The 14,499-nt window shown below is 42.0% G+C and overlaps 1 protein-coding gene across 1 annotated transcript in view; it reads left to right on the top strand.

The window, feature by feature from the left end:
- Positions 1-14,499, top strand: part of RhoGAP71E (Rho GTPase activating protein at 71E) — a 196,750-nt gene that overhangs the window by 98,693 nt on the left and 83,558 nt on the right. The window contains exon 3 of the mRNA XM_071596873.1: positions 13,916-13,976. Within this exon, the coding sequence (XP_071452974.1) occupies positions 13,916-13,976 (61 nt within the window). The remainder of the gene's footprint in view (positions 1-13,915; positions 13,977-14,499) is intronic.

Genomic DNA, 14,499 nt, shown 5'->3' with positions numbered 1-14,499 from the left:
TATAATTTTTATACATATATTATGTGGGTGGCGGTAGTCCAGGGATAGAGCGTTTGACTACTGACAGGAGGGCCCGGATTCATTCCCGGGCAAGCCTCTCAGTGCACCCTCAGCTATACCCAAGCTATGCGATTTTTCGGCAACGAGTTCTTCCTGGGAAACCATAACCGGCTCAGGGAAAGGAACTGGCCCCCCTTCCCTGATGTGTGATTTTACACGCCGTCGGGCTTAGTACTGGGTGAATTTTACCATCACCTACCAAACCGAGTCGGGTTGAAAACTGTGTTTATGATTTTATATGTATACAGGTATATAATCTTTTTATACAAGAAATGTATGTACAATTTACATATTTGTACACATTCTATACATTATATATATATATATATATATATATATATATATGAATAATATACATTATGTATGTTTATATATTTTTTTTACTTTGTTATACTATTATTATATTTTTATATTATACATACGAGGGTTGCTATTTATATTTTCAGCCTAATCAGCCGTATTTCACGGAGTACTTCTGGCAAACAAATGGTCGTGTACAATTCAGAATTCACGGTTCTACGTTGCTCTAACAGTGATACGGTAGCCACATGTCAAGTTATTCCGAAGAAACAGGCGATCATTTGCTTCGATGTGATTCGTGCACGAATCACTTTTGCCGGATTTGGCTCTTCTTGGAAGACTCGTACAGCGGATTGCTGTTTTGTTTCGGGCTGATACGCATGGGTCCAAGATTCGTCGCCTGTGTAGATGTTATACACAGCTTTTGATGCACCTCTATTGTATTTGTTGAGCATTTATTTGCACCAATTGACAAGAGTATCTTTTTGAGCTCTTGTCAAATTATTCGGGATCCAGCGCGAACAAATGTTTTTCGCAGCTAAATGTTCGTGCAATATCTTATTGATGCTCGTCACAGTAATCCCCAAGGATGCCTCAATCTCACGATAAGTCACATGTCGATCTTCCTTTACTAGTTCTTGCACAGCATCAATGTTTTCTGGCACAACAGCTGATTTTGGACGACTTTGGTCGCTGAGCGAACGGCGGCCTTGATGGAATTCGTTATACCAGCGTTTTATGATGGTAAAAGATAGGGCTTCATCGCCAAAAGTGGAAGTAAGTTGATCGATGCACTCCTGTCTTGAAAATCCACGTCGAAAGTCTTAAACAATCATCGCATGAAAGTGTTCTCGGGTTAACTCCATTTTTTCGCCGATACAAAATTTTCGAGTCACTCTAAACAACACAAGTTATGATCAAACGGCGAAATGTTCTGGAGAAAGTTAGCGTTAAAAGGGTCAAACTTTTAGATGGAAACGTCAGATGGTGCCTAAATCACTGGTATTGTCGAGGCTATTAACATAAATAGCAACCCTCGTAGTAGCCTTGTAAGCAGAATTTAACCCCAACGTTTTGTCTTATATCCAACAGGACATTTCCGCTCTAATGGATATATATTTTTTGTGAACTGATAGTATTGAGGAAGGCCATAATGTTCAATCCGTATTTACGCTTTAATCGTTCTAACAAACGTTGCCGTCCCGGGGTTTCAACTCAATTGCAAAAAAGTAACAATGTGAAACGTCACGTGCATGAGCGATGGGTCATATTCCTCCGGTCGCGGTGTTCGCAACAACAGAACTTATCGACGGGTCGTCATATACGTAAGTGTGCCGTTAGTTGTCGCTTTTTGCCCTGGTGTCGTTCCCAGATTACCCACCGTCCCGCTCAAAGGGCTGGAGCGTTATAAAAAATTGAAGAAGTCCTCGACCACAGAAATCGATTAATCTAGAGGTTTCCCTGTCGTTTTAATCCCAATATCAGTGTGTACGTACTCTCTCTTCCCCCCTTCCTCAAACACTCCTGTACCTCGCTCTTTTTTTAGTGTTTGTTGTGCTTTGGGGAGGCTGTGTTCACGGTATAACTTCCTCGATCGCGTTTAAAAAAAATGCACACAGTTCTTCACGGTTCTCCGAAACCTAATTCCGAGGAATACCGGGATTAACGATGACTCTTTTCCCCGTTCCAAAGTGAAAGCACGCAAGAAAACTCGCTTCCTTGGCTGTAGTTCCGGGTTCGCGTCTCGTCCGAGGTGAGCGAAATTGCCTCAGTCGGGGAAGCCGCGTTCCTTCGTCAACCCACCATCCTCTCGCTTTTCCCACCGAGGAATCCAGTTAGATGACTATGCTTTTTTCTGAACAATGCCCGTTGTTGTTGTTGGGTTCATTTTCTAGTGTTCCCATCGCATAGATCACGCGGTGCGCGGGAGGGGATGTTGAACGGATTCCTCGAAGCTCTATATCGTTTTCCTGGCTTTTCCGTTAATGCGTTCCAACGCTGGTTATCCTCGCTTGCTGGACTAAAGGAAGAAGAGCGGTCGAGGTGTCGGCTACTAATTAGCCGAGCATTTCTCTATATTCCCGTGCTTTTGACTCCCTCCCTGTTTCATTTACTCCTGGCTGTGTGGTCATAGTTTTGCTTAATACTTTCAATTTTTGTTTGAGAGAATCCGATTTGTGAATGTCCCTCGTTAAAAAGTCAGTGGGAAATATTGGTCGGGGGTTTTTTTTCTAAACGGCGTGCACGTCAAATATTATAGACTCGGTTTTGGCCGTCGATGATACTTTGATGTACTAAAATTTTGTATCAGCATCACAGAATAATAAACTCGAAAGGTTTTTGCTGAGTTTTGATGAAGGAATAAAAGTTTTGCTGAAATTAAAGTTGATTTGGTGTAATTAATTTTAGCCCTTTAAGTAGTTTCCCTGTTTGTTTGCGTACTGGTATCTAAAGTTTTGGAAAAATGTTTTAAAAATTTATTTTGTCTGATGTTTAACAACAACATGGGTAATTCACTGAATATTATGACTGTTTAATATGTTTTTTTTCGCACAAATGAGGAAATAAGAATTAATTACTAATAATTATTATTTCTATTAATTTTTCGAATGATATTTTGATTGAAGCTGCTTCAAGAAATGAATTGGAACAGATGCGGTGAAAATTGGGACATTGTATCCTTCTGTTTTGAGTGGTTCTGGCTAGGGTTGGTACATCGGTCGCGTGAGACCCAAAGAATTTTTAGCCTAAACACTTATCCCTGAAGTATCTTTGGCGTAAGACTATTTCCCTCGATACTCTTACTGAGGTGCGTAGGATTTGTTCCCTAGTTACTGGCATCAACTGATTTTTGGCATTTAGATGGCGAAGTCTGATTTCGAGGATACCATTTCAAAATGTCTGTTGCAAGGGTTCTTTGATTGTCATGCTCAGATTACTTGATTTACTCGTCCCTGAATAGGAAGCCTGGTTCTCCAGTTATCAGCACAAGCTCCGTGTAGAGTTACTGGGGCATTTGGCAGAAGCATCCCGTGTTGGTGACGGTAGTGGTTTTGGAATTTCTCGGGCGCACTTTCGTGATGTTTATCCTCGCGCTTCTGCGTGAACTTTCTCGTTTTCCCAAACGTTTCGGTTTTGAAATCGCCCCGCGCGAGCTCTCTCTCTCTTCGGTCATTCCGGCAAGCTTCTCTGGGCCGTATTCGGGGGATGCCGACGGCGATTTCATGCATCTCGCTCGATTCCCTATCGGCCTCTAGTCTTACTCCTTTTGGATGCGCAAGGTCTTCACTCCATGAGTCTCTCCTTAGCCGTGAGAAACTTCTGCCACCCTTGCACGGACATAGGCGAACTTAACCGGCGTCGCAGAAAAAAAATCTTTCGAATGAAATCGGAGATGGTCATTTTTTTTTTCTCCTGCCCGTCGCTTTTATTTTCCCTAGGCTCCTCAGACCCTCGAAACGACGTAAGTCTTTCTCTTGACAGTCTGAAGGGTATATTGCTGTCTTGTCGTGGTTTTTGCAGAGGAGTGTCATAGACGAATGTTATGTGTCGAAGTTTTTTTAATCATTGAGATACAATTAAAACCTGATTGACATTTCGAAGTATCTCGGGGTTAAGGGAATATGTTATGGCATTTCTCCGGGCTTGAGTGACACTAGGGATTGCGTGAACGTTCCCACTCCATAATAATCGGTGATCATCGGTTAGGAAACACTTTACCTAAGATATTTCCTGCGGGTTCGTTCGTGGATTATCTAAGCGTAATAATGCATTCGTGCGTTGATTAAAATATCCCGATCAAGTCGAATGGTTTCAAAATTGTTTCGCGATTCCCTCCCGAGTATAATGCCAGTAGGTGGGAGGGTGGAATGAAAGAGTTTGAATGCTATGCATTTCCGTATGTGCCAATCCGACGGTTGAGCGGAACTCCAGCCTTATACCGAGAGAATGAAGGGCTTAAACCTCTTACGCGGATAATATTTTCGCCAAATCGGCATTCTCTAAATCCCAAGCCGAGTGATGGCTCGTGCTATCTCACCGTGTTCCGTTTGCCAGCTAAGCCTTGCCCGGGTACGTAATCGAAAGTGGAGTAACGTCAGTTAATCGGAGCTCGCTTTGAAAAAAATGGGAGTGTGGGCGAAGTTTTTGACGCGACAATGAGGCGCGCTGTTTGTTTACATTCCCCCCCCCCCCCCAAATCTCTTCTCCACCCCTGCTTGTGGTGGTGATGCAAGTTCTACTGCTCCACCGAGACACAAACGGTTACTTTTCTGTCGTCAGTTTTTTCAAGCACCCCCTATCATCATTTCTCTGTTCATCTTCATGGGCTGGCCTTACATATACGAGCGAGTATTCATCGTTTCGGTGGGCGAAACCGGCCGCTACTAGTCATCTTACCAAGAAGCGGCTGAGTCGGGTGAAAAATATGTTGTTTTGCCGGAAAAGAGAAAATCAAACTTCGATCGATTGAACCGAAGAGAAGGGAAACCATGAAAAAAATACTGATTCTTAAAACGTACCAGATATTGGACAGGCCTATTTGATAATATGCTGTCTTTTTACTTTTTAATTAAGTTCAATGTTTTTATGTACGTATATTATCTTAAGCACTTTGAATTCTCTTAACATTTGTGTGTGCATAGGTAGGTATATAATCTGCTTGGAATAGGCGTGACACCCATATGGCATACAGTAGAAGCGCAGACAATAAATTTAGTTTAGGGCGGAAGGAAGACGTGATTACCTCTTCCGTTGAAGTTGGTCGCGCCGCCGATAATTACATATCCTGATAGTTTCTTTTTTTGTTTTTTCTGTGTCTTATGGTTTCTTGTATAATAAAAATAAATTTATTTTGATTACGGTTTTTAAAATATTAATATCTCTCTAATGATTTGTTTTATTGCTTTTAATTTCCTCGCTGTGATAGCGGGCGTTGCGGTCGGCTCGAAGTCGTTGAGGCAGTGACTTCTCACGTACTACCTCGTTTTAGTGCCGTTAAGTTTTTTCTGACTCTGGAGGCACGTCACTTATTCCAAAAAGGTGACGGCGGCGGGTGAATGCGGTTTGAAATCTACGCCGGAGTTTCGTCAAGGCATCATTTCTTCCCTCCCCTCTCGCGGGAAAACAACTCCAGCTGGGCGGACAGGGGGTGGACGTTGAGGCGGCTTCCTCGAGTTTTTAATTTGAAGCTGGAGCAATGTGGCGCTGGCATTAGGTTTTCAATTAGACAATCCGCCTTGGAATTAACCGTGTAGAAATGTTTGTATATTTGTTTTTCTAGATTGGTTTGGTCTTGCTCAGAGAATGGAGGAGAGTCGAATCCCCAGACAGGTATATCGGAGGAGTTTCTTCATGGTTAATGGCAATGGGTTGACCGAGGAAGTCGTGAGTGAATGTAATGGGAAGGATTCACATAACAAGGAGTACCAGAAGATTCAGAAAGTTACATGAACTTGTGTGAAACGTTTCACGAATGTAAGAGGGGCAAAGTAAATAGTACGTTAGGAGTGAGAAATATGAAGGAAATCCATCAGTAAGTTTCCTGAAATAACTTAAAGTATGTCTATTTGACTTTGCCTACCCCGGGAGGGAACAGCATCTTTGACATTTTGACTCGTTCTGATTCCGCAGATTAGCATTGTCAGTAATTATGAAATTTCTCTGTATTTCCTTCTTGGTCGATAATTTGAATAATCGGAGGCGTCATTCCGTTCTAGCCAGAGTGTAAACGAATGTGCCCTTGTATCTTAATATGCATTGCTAAGCTATAAATTGTCAATTAGGTAATATCATTAGTCTAAATTTAGTATAGTTACTGCAGTTAAGTTGGATGTATTGCCTAACTCTTTAAGTTTACAAATATCGTCTAATAACTATGTTTACTCCTTTTCAACTAACAATCGCTTGCGTTATTATTTTCTATTTTTTAACCAAGTAAATCCATGTCCGAGTTACTTTGTTTTATATATATCAACGTAGCCTACGACCTCTGCCAACTCGCCTGGTCGACTTAGGCGTATTTATTATATGGGCTTACAATTCCTTCGGAAGTTATGCAACTCAATAAGTTTAACTTAGCTGTTTATAATTTATCCATTGTTGTTCTTAATCGTGTTAAGTGGGCAAGGTACAGAGGAGTGTGTGCGTTTATATATCCGCCAAAACCATGTGATCATTTGTTTTAAAATTGTTTAACATATAAGCGTTCCTCCCCCATGCATTATGAGTCGTCACCATTCCGTGTCGTTAACATGGTTGCAAATATCGTTTAGATTTGGACCTTTGTGAGCTTATAAATGAAACTTTCTTGAATTTTAATGAAGCTTTTTGTTACATTTGGTGTAAGCTAATTGAGAGAAGGGAGATTAAGTGTTCGTGCGGATTTCTCCCTCGGCTGCAGCGGCGCGGGAAAAAAGATTATTTCATTTTGAACGGTTACGCTTTCTAAGAGTTTGCAGGAATCGCGCATCTTCCCCAGCGGGACGAGGGTGTATCTCCCCTCGTTCATCTAAAGGGCGGAACGCGGCACGGAGTTTCCAGAGGCACGTTTCGAAAGAAGCGAAATCGGATCGTGAAAACCGCGGGAAAAAATCGGGATGGCGTGCAACCGGACGCAGCGAATTTTTTCCGCGAGGCCTGATAGTGCGCACGTCTGGAAGAAAGGGGTCAGTTCCTTAAGCCTCGGTTATTTCAGGTAGATGGTCTCAGGATCCCTCGATATAGCCACATCTGGAAATGAACAAAAATTGTATGGGAAAGGGGAAATTCCGCAACTTCAGAACGGCTTTTTCTGCAATAGCGTGCACTGACGTCGTCATTCGTAGTTTCTCATACCATGCAGTAGTGATGCTTGACCCATTAATAGTCTTTGGTTTTTCTTTTGACCGGAACTTTGTTATTATTAGGCTTCAATCCTATGATTTTGCAGTTTGGAAATAGCCCTTCTTACCAGCACACCACCTGTTGTGTCCTTCTGCTGATCACTTCGTTTGTGCACTTCGTCGGTTCAGCCTCATTAATTGTATTATGTGATTATTAATAGTAGTCACCTAACCCACTCAAGATGACACCCTACACTACAATAAACCTTTCTTCAACCACACCTACTTTCTGCCTATCTTCGTGCCGTTCATCATAGATATTCTATTCTCCCCCTGCTTCGCTTACCTAAAATTATCCGTTCTATCAGTCGTCAACATACTATCGCCAATCAGACTGCTCTGATCCAGTTTTCTTGTCCCTTGGATTTCTCTCAACAATCCTCTCCCACTCCTTTTGCGTGCCTTTCATTTATCTCGTCCATTATTCTCCACATATACTCGTACATCTCAAGAGCCACCATTTTACTGATATGAGCTTTCCCCAACGGCCAAGTGCACGCAACCGAAAAAATCATCCTCCACGTCGAAGTTTTCACTAATCTTTTCTTAACACCCTTGCTCAAGATCCCCGTTTTCATTTCCCTCCTTTTAATAGCTTATTTTCCTTAATAGCTCTTATTCCCTTACTATTAACATATTCCAAAACACTTTCTACGTATGTGAATTGTTTCACCTTCTACAGTATGCGTCTAGTTCTTTAAATTTGCCTTCCTATTTCTCGTAAGTCTCATAATCTTCTTTATTTACTGAATTGGGCCACTTCATACTAAGTTTACGAGCATGGTCAACTTCAGATCATAAGCTCAACTTCTCTAGCGGCAATTTGCAAACGCCTTTTTGTTAGGCGTTCTGTATTCAACATTGACCTTTTGTGAAAACAGGCAAGATTGGAGTCACAAAGATTTTACAAAATGAAGGTGATGGTGTAAATAAATAACTCGATGTACTTCGGAATCTTTCAAATGCACTCTCGAGTTCACGTTGAGGTCAAGCGGAAAATAGTAAAATTTAATTTGAGAATATTAAACGGATAATAACTTATTTAAAATAAAAAATCAGCATCATGCTACTCGGACAACTGGTGTTGGGATGAAGCTTGACAGTGTTCCACGAGACGTGTCTATGCATCGTATCTTCAGATAAGAGGTTACGAAAGACATAATCGCATACGGGTAGGTACACTTCATTTGGGTTTTTTATTAGTTGTTGAATGATAATTTTTCTCATGGGAATTAAAATGGAACTGGTAGAAGTGAAAGTGTCTCGTTTTCCCTCTAACTTTCCTCGGAATTCATTATTTGTTTTCTGTAAATTTCCTACGCGCCGGGCTCGTGGATTCGTAATTTGCCCTCAACTGTAAGCTCAGTCCCGCCGATGGGAAAAGGAGCAATGATGTCAAATTCTCCGTTTGGTACTCGCAGAAGCATTATTTGTTTTAAAAATTCTTCGAAATTACTTGCACGTCTCACGAGGAAATCTTGCGTACGATGATCATGTAGTGAAATAATTATATTTCTCGCACAGGCATTTTCTCGTAAATTATTTTGAATCTGATGCGCGATCCAATTGCCTTTGGGAGAAAAATGTGGCAACAATGGATGCCCTATCACTCGTTTCCCTATCGAATGGAAAGTTCAGAGATAGGTGTCCTCGTCATCCGCAGTTCAAGTTCAACGCCCATTACGGAGTTGGTTTTTTTTTCTTTTTGGAAAAATGCTACGTTAGAAACAGACGTGGACATTTCCGTAATGGACCTCCAGGCGTGCGATCCGGCCGGCGGCCCTCCCCGGCCCGAAGCACGACGGTTGGCGTGCCAAGTTACGCAATCAAGCTACCGGACGACGTCACCGAGCGATCAGGATGCGTTGCGGGGAATAATTGAATAATGACGGCTGTCCCTCCTCCCGCCTCGGGCGGGCGTAATTGCGGAGATTTCGCGCTCAAGCGTAGGAAATTGGTCAATATACTGGCGGGGAGGAGGGCGACTATAACGTGACAATTAACGTGTCCCGGGAGGAGTACCGGGGGGGCGTGTCGAGCGCGTGCTTTTTTTTTATTCCCGGTGGCGACGCCGATCAGCCCGATGGGCGTGAAACGAGGACGACTGGCTCTCTTTCTCTCTGCTGCCTCCACATCTCGTGGGCGGGGCCCCGTGGAAGTCAAAAAAGGGAGGAGGAAGTGGTTCCATCCTCTCTCTCTTTCTCTCCTAGTACTTTTTTTCGTTTTGGGGTGTACCGGGGGTGGGAAAATTAGTCGAGGGTGGTGCCCACGAGTCGGCTCGTCGAGATATCGCGCCCTTCCCTCACTCTCCCATCCCAGGCGGTTGGCGGGTAATTCGAGAGTGGGGAAGGTAGTTGAAGGGAGGAGTGGGCTGGGGAGGAAAGTCGAGAAGGATAGGAGTAGGATGTGACGTGTGGACGGTGGAACAAAGGTAGCTCTTTGTGGATTGCTTCCATACGTGTCCTCGCATCTCACCTGGTATATATGTACACGGCGCCTCGGTACGAGTGTGTGGGTGCGCGACACGGGGGCGACCTTGGAGTCGTAGAAAAAAAACTAATTCTTATCGGTATGGTGTCAAATAGTTTTCGCTCAACGCTTTGCGCTGTGCGTAACTTTCCGCAAGATACCGTTTCTCGACGGGGGGGGGGGGAAATGGAAACACGGGAGGGTATTGTGTGTTCCGGCGTTAAATTCTCCAATTTGCTCTGAGGGAACTCGGCGCTGTGTAAACTGTGGATGATATGCACTCGATAAGACCGACGTTTGCTAGCTCCTCGAATAGATCGGCCAGGGAGCGTCTTCGGCTCACTGTTAGGTTTAATTTACAAGATGGAAGAACCACGATGTAGCGACGCAGGAAATACGACGTACCAATTGAGGCTGGGAGAGGATTCGGGCTCGGAAACTGCAAAAAACTTCTCATTGTTCTCTCGGGACATCATAATTTTATCTCATATAAATCGAAAGATAAAAATCAGTGAGTTGTGGACCAACTCCCGTGTCTCTCTGGGCCTAAGAAATTGGCTGCGGTCCATTCTCTCAGACCACTGCCCACTTTGAATTATGTTTCCTTTTTTCTCTATTTTCTCGATCTCATCATCTCAATTTTACTCATATTTTACTTCTAACCAGAGTTGCTATATTGTCAGTAATTTCACGTATCTTGCAATATTTGGAAAAAAAAAGCGTACGATGTGAAGTTACACATATAATTTAAAAACATTTCTCCAAGACTCGAGAATAGTCTGGAGAAAGACGTTTCTAAACAAAATATCTTTTCCCCTGAAATATTGAGGGCACCTTTACCCTGAATATTCTACTTATGATCTCATTTCGTCTCATCTCTTTAGATTAAACTTGAATGTGAAAACAAGCGAGCAGATTAAAAAGGTTATGAAACATTTTCCACCAGCTATTTTCACGATATAAATATTGTGAACGAGTTATTTCTATCCTTTGCATCCATTGGAGCTTGCAATTGCGAATAGAGGCAAAACATTTCTTTTGGGTTTTGGAGTTAAAGCTGGTGAGACTTAGTCACCTTTCCACAGGGCACCAATTATTACTTATCTGTTTCCCGTGAGTTCGTTGTATAACTGCTTCAAGCGATCACGTCGCCGTGCAGTTTTTCTCCTCGAAAGAAATATCGGTTCCCAGCGAGTAAATCTTTGTGAAGAGTTCACAGGTTATATCTGAATAAGTGACGCGTGGGGGAAATCGGTGCGCCCTGGATATTTCTTCCAAGATCACGATCATTTGTTGATATCCTCCCGTTCGGTCATAAATTTTACGGTTCCAGTCATATTTTCCGTAATGCGTGACGTTGCTCGAAGCCAAGAGCGATTTGACAGAAATTGATTCTTAGCGCGCGCTTGTTTGCTCAAACATACGAGATATTCGGGTGTTTGAGGATTTGGTGGATTGAAATATGCGGAAGTTAGTATATAATTGCAGATTTTCGTATGTAGAGTGGTGTTTCAGATCGTTTGTCGGGGTTTCCAAGCGATTTGGGCTGTAGCTATTCATCCCTCTCATAGAAAAGTGTAAGTTAGACATGCGTTTTCACTTCTCTGTTCGTGATACCAGTTTTCTTTGTAACTAGGGCAGTTTTTAGTAGCCGAGAATGTGGATCGCATCATGTGATAGTGCCTTGTTTCTGGGGGACGCTCCAAAAATTCTGTTGGTTTAATGCTCTTCAATAATTATCTGAATTATTTTGTTTTTTTAAATTTTATTTTGTAAATTGTCATCCATTGGTTTCTGCATTGTTTTTTCGTGCAGGGGGAAACGCGATAGTATTATCTTCGCACGTCAAGCAGTGTTGCTGATTCATCTCTGCCAGAATGTTGAAAAATAAGCCTAATGCATATTCAGCGAATCAAAAGCTTAGCATGTTAGCTAGTGATTTGCTGTGCAAGGAAGGCATTCCGTAGGAAAAGTGTTGACTTCGGTCAGCGATAATAGCCTATGGCCTCCATGTGAATTCGTGAAGGCTACATACGATAAGAGTTGTCGCAGAGGAGGAACGGCCTCTGAGAGCATTTTCCCGAAGCTTAAGATAGAAATGTTTTGGAGGAGAAAAGGAGCTACTCTTGTATCACGCATCAGGTTTATGGTGCCAATCCGAAGCGATGCATCCGTCAGTCCGGCAGGCTGGCATTTGCCAGGATCTTTGATCCGTTGGGAAATCACTGTCTCGGTGTAGCGGTTGCTCACCTCTTCAGTGGCGGAGTGCGTGTCTTTTTTGGCATAAGGGTCAATGGCGAACAGGCGCATAAAGAGATCAGTATCCCTTTTCAGTACAAGTGAAAGGGACGTTTAAGGGAATGTTACTGAGCACAACGAGTTAAGCACGTCTGCACGGACGCAAAAATACTTTTAAAAATTTGCTTACGCAGTTACGGTTGCATTTATTCATTATACCAGTTAAATTTTTATATTGTCTTCTTTATTCAGAGTTAACAACTTTTAATTGTTGATATTAAATACTCCGTAAAGTTCTCAATTATACGTCTTTTGCGATTTGGCCCTATTGTGACCCCGGAGCTGATGAGCTCAACATCCTCTTGTGCTTAGCAATCCCAGGTTTGTTTGCCACCTTTCAGATCGGGTTCACGTGGAATCCAGGGTTAATTGTCTTATTGTAAGACTCTGTTCCATGTTTTTTAAGCACAGAACAAAAAACATGATGATGTTTTCCCTTTATGACCAGTCTTTAATGCTTTCCAATTATCATGTATTATCCTTAGTTGTTCTCATGTTGATATTACCTATCCTTGTTGCGTGTCGTCCCAAATGAAAGTCTATGGCATAAATTGTCGTACGGTTTGTGAAACGTGGAAGCGTCGAACTATGTGAAGATCCGTGTGCGTTCTCAGTGTTTACCGTTTCGGTAAAAGTGGTCGTCGCTATTACTTATCTCGTCCTCGGGAAAGTGCAGTGAGAATTCCTCACGTGTTTCCTTTCGTGCTTTCATTTCTTTTCCCACCGTGAAAGTACGCGTCGTAAAAAAAGCGTGCGAATTAACACGTTTGCGCGCGCACGCTTTTCCCCGAAGCAGAAAATGAATATTCCGCGTGAGGTCGGCCTTCTGATGCCGCAAACGTCCTCAAAAGCGGTGGGAGTCACTCCCCCCGTGCAGCTGGATATTAATCCCGCACTTGCTCGACCAATGAGATGAGCCTGATGAAAGCCAAATATCCTGTCTCGGAAGCAGATAAAAAAGTTGCTACAGATAAGATAAAAATATATAACTCTGCAATTATCAAGCTGGTGTGGCTTTCCTGGCTTAAGTTTTTTGTTACGTCAGTACTATTGATGTTTTTATTATTGTAAATTTTGATCGCTGATTGCATGGTTGGTAATGGTACGCGCCTTAAACTATCACATTCAACTCGGCTTTCATCGACAACTTTTTTAATTGAGGGCATGTATGTGCCCCTCCCAGCACGAAATACGGTTTCACTTAAATAACCAGCTGTGAATAAGGAAGTTAAATAAAGAAGGGAAAAAAGAGGAAGTTCTCGTGGGAAAATCGAGGGAGACAGGAAAAAAATTGGTATAAAAGATGTATAAAGGTAGGTTTATTAGCATTAAAAGTAGGAACTTGCATTGAAAAAAATGGCGAAGGCTTTGTTTTCTGGAGTTAAATGCTCCGGACACAAAAGTCTTCGTAGGAAGAGGGTGAGCGTATGTTGGAAATTTAGGAGTATGGTGGTGATGGATGAAGAAAATAAGCTAGTTACGGCGGAAGACAATCGAATAAGGGTTAGGTAGTCTTGTGCGATTTGTGAGCACGATTTAACTTATATTGTCCAATGGGAAATGTTCAAGTTCCTGGAGTGGTATGCTGTTGTTTCCTATAAGTAATAAATATTAATTTAATTAGTTATTCACGATATGTTGTATACAAGTGTTCTAAATGCCATATTTTTTCTTCTTGGCTCTCTGTAGTGACCTTTAGAAAACACATGGTTAAAATTTACCTAGATTTCTTTTATTCGATATCTGTTTTCATGTATGGCGACTTATATTTCACCTTTCGGTGAAAATTTTGAACAATTTCTTTTGTGTGACTTGGTTCTATACATGCAAATTTATTTTGTGAAGAACAGGTGTAATAGGATATTCTGTCATTATTTTACCTTATTCATATTTATTTCTCCTCCCAGGGTCAAGTTCGGAGTTCCCTTGGACGAAGTCTGCAAAAATGACATTCCTGGGCCATTATTGGTGAGTGTTGAATATTTTGTTTTTAAATTTTATGTCTCCGCTTAGTGTTTTGAGAGGCTTCCTTTTTTTCTAGTGTATTTGGGTTGATATGTCCTGGTAGTATGGTTTGAAATGGTTTAACATTGGTCGTCTTGGTAAATACTATTTATCATGTTTACATTGATCTTGTTTGGTAAGATACATGGTCGAGTGCCTGTTTGATTTAACTTACCCACGTCTTCAAGTCTTGTGCTTGTTTTCTCTTGTGATAATATAAGAAGGCGACCAGTCGGGAGTAGTAGATTAGGTTAAAATTTGAGCACTCACAGTGTTATCTTGTGTGCTTCTTTTCTCTGCCTTTTCGATTTTTTTATTGCGCAGTGGCATTAAAAAAGTTGTCTTTTTATTAAGTTATCAGTTCCGGCCTAGATGTTCTTTTATTTGTTAACCTTCTCGGTCATAGCGGTATCCGGTGGTGGACATTTCCTACTGTAAATTCCTAGTTTTCTTGGTTTTGTGTGAAAGGTGGTCATTTAAGAGGAAA

Source organism: Hetaerina americana, unplaced genomic scaffold (genome assembly GCF_022747635.1).
Source record: "Hetaerina americana unplaced genomic scaffold, ioHetAmer1.1.p SCAF_8, whole genome shotgun sequence".
In the NCBI taxonomy this organism is placed as follows: Eukaryota; Metazoa; Arthropoda; class Insecta; order Odonata; family Calopterygidae; genus Hetaerina; species Hetaerina americana.
This window is presented reverse-complemented; position numbering and strand designations above follow the sequence as displayed.